At 38.6% G+C, this 6,422-nt stretch overlaps 1 protein-coding gene across 1 annotated transcript; it reads right to left on the reverse strand.

Moving 5' to 3' along the window:
• Positions 1-4,365: 4,365 nt before the first annotated feature.
• Positions 4,366-5,062, reverse strand: LOC127643569 (histone H2B-like). The gene is made up of 3 exons (XM_052126352.1): positions 4,988-5,062; positions 4,599-4,703; positions 4,366-4,533 (listed from the first exon to the last, which is right to left on the reverse strand). Exons 1-3 carry the CDS (start codon positions 5,060-5,062, stop codon positions 4,366-4,368), a joined length of 348 nt encoding a protein of 115 aa, XP_051982312.1.
• Positions 5,063-6,422: the final 1,360 nt, after the last annotated feature.

The raw sequence follows: 6,422 nt of genomic DNA on the forward strand, positions 1-6,422 counted from the left end.
ACAAAGAGACTCTGGGACTTTCGAAATACAAAGTCCTCTATGAATGACTAATACTTATGTAATTCAAGTGCACCTGAGTTTGTTGGAGAGGAGCTGTCCATTTGTGACCACAATCTTCCATTAAGATGGTGTCTGATTTTTACAACAATGTCTACAATCTAATCAGAGATTGAACAGAAAAAGTGCCTTAAAGTTGAATGAGATTAGCCAACGACGACTTGAAGGTTTACTAGCATCATGATAGAGTCAAGATTGGTTGTTAGGGTGTTACAGTATGACATCGTTTTGTAACTGTACACGATATGCCAGTTAAAATATATAAACTGAAGAATTACATTTGGGAAAAAAACAACAGCATATGGGTGGGTGAGTAAGTGACATCATTTTCATTTTTTTATGAACAATTCCTTGAAATTGTTCTGGAGAGACACCTATTTGCAATTGAAAATCTGAGAATGTGGGCTTATTAACTTTAAATACTTGCTGTTCTAGGACTTCCTAATGTGTACTCTAAGTGATCTCTTATTCTATATCACAGTTGTTAGTAAGAATGACTTGGCTGTTTTGAATGGAGTCAAGCCAACGAGAGCGTTACTGTCTGTACTTCAACCTCAGTCTTTCCGCAATCATCCGCTTGATGAGGCAGAGACAGAAGCTAATGAATGTTGAATGTCTATTTGTTGACAATCCATTTGGCTTTTAATTAAACTTCTGGCTGTCCATTGGGCTCTCTCCCCAGATGCTTTGACTTTACTTTCAATGGTCTGTAATCTCAAAGCTATAAAAAAAGAAATGGAACAAAAGCAGTATTGTTGGTCTTTTATCAATAAGTATGAGTCAAGTAATTGAACCAAAATCATAACTTTAATCATAACTGAATGCTGACCTCATACACCCCAGACCGCCTCTTTAATATCATATTTCCTTTTCAAACAATTTTCTTCACATGGGTACTCATTAAAAAGGGGAAACACATAAGGCATCATTTCTGTTGAGATAATTAATAATATGAAAAATAATTTAAATATGTAAAGCCTGAGATGAGGTCTTAATTGAGTAACTTTGCATTTTGACTTTAACCATTCTAAAACCAGTCTAGGCTGGTTGCTGGTCTTCACTGGTCTTGGCTGGTTGCTTGGTCATTCTGGGAGACCATCTAAGACCAGCATAGCCAGGCTGGGAGGCTAATTTAAACCAGCCAAGACCAGCTCAGCTAGGCTGGAAGAACATACTGAATCATCTAAGACCAGCTTGGCCAGGCTGAAAGACCATCTCAAACCATGTAAGACCATCTCGGCCAGCCTTGGAGACCAGCTAAGACAGGCTTTGCCCGAGAAGACTATCTTAACCCAGCTAATACTGACTTGGCCTGGCTGGGAGTCCTGCCTAAAACGGCTAAAACCAGCTTGGCCAGGCTGGGAGATCTACTTAAACCAGCTAAGACCATCTTGGTCAGATTGGAAGACCAGCTTTGCTAGGCTGGAATACTATCTTAAACTAGCTAAAACCAGCTGTGCCAGATTGGGAGGCCTGCCTATACTTGCTAAAACCAGATTAGCCATGCTAGCATACCATCTTAAACCATCTTAGACCAGATTGGCCAGGCTAGCAGGCTAACTTAAACCAGCCAAGACCAGCTTGGCCAGGCAGAAAGACCATATTCAACCATTTAAGACCAGCTTGGCCAGGCTCGAATACCATCTTAAACCAGCTAAGACCAGATTGGCCAGGCTGTGAGACCTGACTCAAACAGATAAGTCTGATATGTCCATGCTTGGAGACATCTTAAACCAGCTAAGACCGACTTGGCCAGGTTGGGAGAACATTTTAAAACCAGCTAAGAGAAGCTTGGGCAGGCTGGGAGACCAGTTTAGACCAGCTTGGTCAGGCTAAAAGACCATCTTAAACTAGTTAATACTAACTTGGCCCAGCTGGAAGACTATGTTAAACCAGTTTGAGACCAGGAAAAAAATAACTGTTTACACTGGTTTGAGCTGGTTTTATCAGCAGGGAACAACTTTTCACTATCCAATAAATTGCTGATGGATAATATAAAGTCCTGACCTCTCTTCGAAAATCCATTTCACATATGTCACACTATATAACTAAAATAGGTTGCAAATGTTGTTTACTGTTGACTTTTAAGTGCAAGGAACACCAAGATGCAAGAAGATAAATCGTTGACACGAAATACAAAGTAGCCATTTAATATCATTTTTAATTTGCCTTTCATTGCCTTAAGCAAACATATGTCAAAATGTATAGACTCTGCATTTTTTTTATAGCCTCCGGCTTTCCCCTGACATTATCAAAACTGTTTGTTCTTTAAATAAGCAGTGTACCTCAGCATATATTGATTCACTTTTAAGTTAACATCAAGAGTTGCAATATGAGGTGTGCAAACCGTTTCTCTTGAGGAATTTCTGACATGTACTATACAGGTAAATTCATGAAGAAATAAGATGTTTATATATCTCTTCATAGTTTGTTTTCATGTTTTGTGTGTCACCTTCACTACATTTTGATATTACAGCATATATGTAAGATGTGAGATAATTGTGTTACATTTTCATCCTGCCCAAATGCATGCCAAATAACTTGATGTGATTTGCTGAGAAAGCAAGTAAGGAGCGAGTTATCTCTTCATGCACTACAAGCACAAAACATATTGTGTTGTGTTGTACCAAATTTATCACTGAATGTCACCTGAATCATCATAAGGGAATCTAGGGCTGCATTTTATACATTTTGCTATGTTTTCATAGTGCAAAATATGATAAAAAGGCAGTTACTTCTAAATACCCTTTACCGAAGGTAATTTTGAATTTGATGGCCGCAACACATCTCAAAAAAGTTGGGATGGGGGCAACAAAAGGCTGGAAAAGTAAGTGTTACTAAAAAGAAACAGCTGGAGGAACATTTTGCAACTAAATGAGTTAGTTGACAACAGGTCAGTAACATGATTGGGTATAAAAGAGTATCTTAGAGAGGCAGTCTCTCAGAAGCAAAGATGGGCAGAGGTTCACCAATCTGTGAAAAACTGCGTCTACAAATTGTGGACCAATTTCAGAATAATGTTCCTCAACGTAAAATTGCGAAGACTTTGAATATCTCATAATCTACAGTACATAATATCATCAAAAGTTTCTGAAAATCTGGAGAAATCTTTGTGTGCAAGGGGCAAGGGCTAATATTGGATGCCCGTGATCTTCAGGCCCTCAGGCGGCACTGCATTAATAAAAGGCCTGCTTCTGTAATAAAATCCCAGAAACATCTCCAGAACTCATTGTCTGTAAACACAGTTCACTGTGCCATCTACAAATGCAGGTTAAAGATCTATCATGCAAAGAAGAAGCCATATTTGAACACGATCCAGAAATGCCGCTGTCTTCTTTGGGCCAAAGCTCATTTAAAATGGACTGAGGCAAAGTGGAAAACTGTTCTGTGGTCAGACAAATCGAAATTTGAAATTCTTTTTGGAAAGCATGGACACTGTGTCCTCCGGAAATAAAGAGGAGGGGGACTATCTGGCTTGTTATCAGTGCTCAGTTCAAAAGCCTGCATCTCTGATGGTATGGGGGTGCATTAGTGCCTATGGAATGGGCAGCTTGCACATCTGGAAAGGCACCATCAATGCTGAAAGGTATATACAGGTTTTAGAGCAACATATGCTTCCATTCAGATGACGTCTTTTTCAGGGAAGGCCTTACATATTTCAGCAAGACAATGCTAAACTGCATACTGTATCTATTACAACAGCATGGCTTCATGGTAGAAGAGTCCAGGTGCTGAACTGGCCTTTCTGCAGTCCAGACCTTTCACCAATTGAAAACATTTGGCGCATCCTGAAGCGAAATATATGACAAAGAAGACCCAGGACTGTTGAGCAACTAGAATCCTGTATCAGACACGAATGGGACAGCATTCCTCTCCCAAAACTCCAGAAACTGGTCTCCTCAGTTCCCTTATGTATACGGGCTGTTGTTAAAAGTAGAGGGCATGCTACACAGTGGTAAACATGGCCCTGTCCCAACTTTTTTGAGAAGTGTTGCTGCCATCATATTCAAAATTAGCTTATTTGTTCCTTAAAATTGTACATTTCCTCAGTTTAAACATTTGATATTTGTTCTATGTTCTATTGTGAATAAAATATGTGTTTATGAGATTTGCAAATAATTGCATTCTGTTTTATTTACATTTTACACAGCGTCCCAACTTTTTTGGAATTGGGGTTGCATGTAAAAGAGTAATTTAAACATACACATTAAATATATATAATGTATACAAAACAATAACAGAGAGGGCAATACATTTTCAATCCTTGTAAACAAACATACAGTGTTGTTGAAAGCTTCTCATCACACTTCACTTGGAGCTGGTGTACTTAGTGATGGCATTTGTGCCCTCAGACACAGCTGTCTGGATCTCTCTTGATGTGATGGTGGAGTGCTTTTTGTATTGTGTGAGATGAGATGCCTCACCACCGATGCGCTTGAAGATGTCATTGATGAAGGAGTTCATGATGCCCATCCCCTTGGATGAGATACTGGTGTCAGGATGAACCCATATCCGAATTTTGTACTTGTAAATAGATTAACTCTCCTTCCTGGACCTCTTGCGCTACCTCCTTTACTGGTGATCTTCATGATGGCCTTCTTAGATCTCTCATTTGGTGTGGACTTCCCTGGTTCAAGCATAATGATCTGTGGTATTAGACTCACAACAAACATTTAATCCAATAGAACTTATTTAACTGTGAAATTAATGTCAAACAACCATAAAATGATGACAGCAGTGTTCAAACTAATCTTGTGGTAGAAGTTCATGCTTATACAGAACATTGTACATTGACATCATTGGCTGTTTGCTCCTCTGTGATTAACCTTAATTGTGTTCGCTTGTGCACTATGCATATTCACCTCGACAGGTGATGAGTGCAAAGACAGCTGACTGTAGCGTAATGAATGTTAATCAATGGCACACTTACTAAACTGTATCCTGTTCTCTCTATCCCCTCTGGCCTCTGTGAGATTGACAAATCGAGTTTGGCATTCCATCTCATTTCGAATTCACAGGCTTTGCATTTTGCATACAGGCTTTGTGTGTATTTACTCCAGAGAGATTTATTACTACATTTGAGTCGCTTCTCCTGGGTGGTGTGTTGTTGGGGAAACAGGACAAGTTCTTTACTGGTTCATTCAGCTGTTGATTGTAAGGCAAGTCCTTGGGTGATACAAACAGAGATGTGGAGAGATATTTATTCTAGGTGTCTATTAACATTCTTAATCATTGAAAGAATATGTTTGAAATATCATACTACTATTACTTTTGCTGTATGCATGTGGTTTCTATATGCATCAAATACAAAAAAATTACCTACTACATTTTCCAAAATGTGCTGTATACAACATAGCACACTGCGTGGAATACTGTATCTTACAATGCAATGCATTCGGCATGGCCTTACAAGTTTAATAACAATGAATGAACTGGAAGTAATATCAGCTTTTTAACACATATTTAAGTCATTATTGCACTGGACAAAATTGGACTAAAAATGCATAACAACCATTTTTATTTCCAAAATGATAATTAGATGCCATTTCCTGAATTAAACATGAAACGTGATGAGGTCAGCACTGCTGAGGGAGTGATGGTTAATTTGGCATCTTTCTCTCTTCAGACTGTCATAATCTCTCTCTCTCAGTTTTTGTCTTTCATGGAAATTCTCCACCTGGAATTCACACGAGTGAGAGAGTTCCAAATATATTGCGGAACACAGTGCAGTCTTTTCCTCAGTGCTTTATCTGTACCACCCGGCCGGGGGGAGAAGCTCATGTGGCTTCATCCTTAAACATACACACATGGCAGGTGTATATACTGTAGGTTGTTAACATGTTAAATGTGATTTTACCTCAGCAGATTTCTCATGTGATATGAACTCAGCAAAATGTTTGTTAGGTATGTATAGTATATCCTTGAGCAAACAAGTTGTCTTTTGCTTAAAAAAACAGATTGGTCATCCATTTCATCTCAAAAGTCTGCTCTTAAACTGCATCTTCCAGCCCAAAGTAAGTTATAAATAAATAGCAATGTTCCATTTCACTCAACTATTATAATTTCTTTCACACTCCCCCCTTTGATTAATTTTGTTAATCACAATTAAATAGCATTTGCTGTTTTAAATGTTTTTTATTTTTTTGCCAACAAATTTGAGCAAATTTTGTATTGAGGGTTTGTTTCATTTTATATCTTCATGAGTAAATAAAATCTTACCCTCCTTCATGCATACCTCACTCTCTACCAGGGTAGAGACACTGGACTCCTATTGATATTCCAACCCCTCACCTCTGTACTAGCTCACCGCAAGGAACATTCAGCATAGCACTAGTTCTCCAACTCACACACTATTTCCACTCTGT

The sequence above is a fragment of the Xyrauchen texanus genome, chromosome 5 (assembly GCF_025860055.1).
Source record: "Xyrauchen texanus isolate HMW12.3.18 chromosome 5, RBS_HiC_50CHRs, whole genome shotgun sequence".
In the NCBI taxonomy this organism is placed as follows: Eukaryota; Metazoa; Chordata; class Actinopteri; order Cypriniformes; family Catostomidae; genus Xyrauchen; species Xyrauchen texanus.

Bases quoted from the DNA above. Each gene is read 5' to 3' on its own strand.
- LOC127643569 (XM_052126352.1), bottom strand. From the start codon at position 5,062: ATGAGATGGAATGCCAAACTCGATTTGTCAATCTCACAGAGGCCAGAG. The intron at 4,704-4,987 runs GTAAGTGTGCCA...CTAATACCACAG, and splicing joins AGAGAACAGGATACAGTTTA to ATCATTATGCTTGAACCAGG. The intron at 4,534-4,598 runs GTTAATCTATTT...ATCTCATCCAAG, and splicing joins CAAGAGGTCCAGGAAGGAGA to GGGATGGGCATCATGAACTC.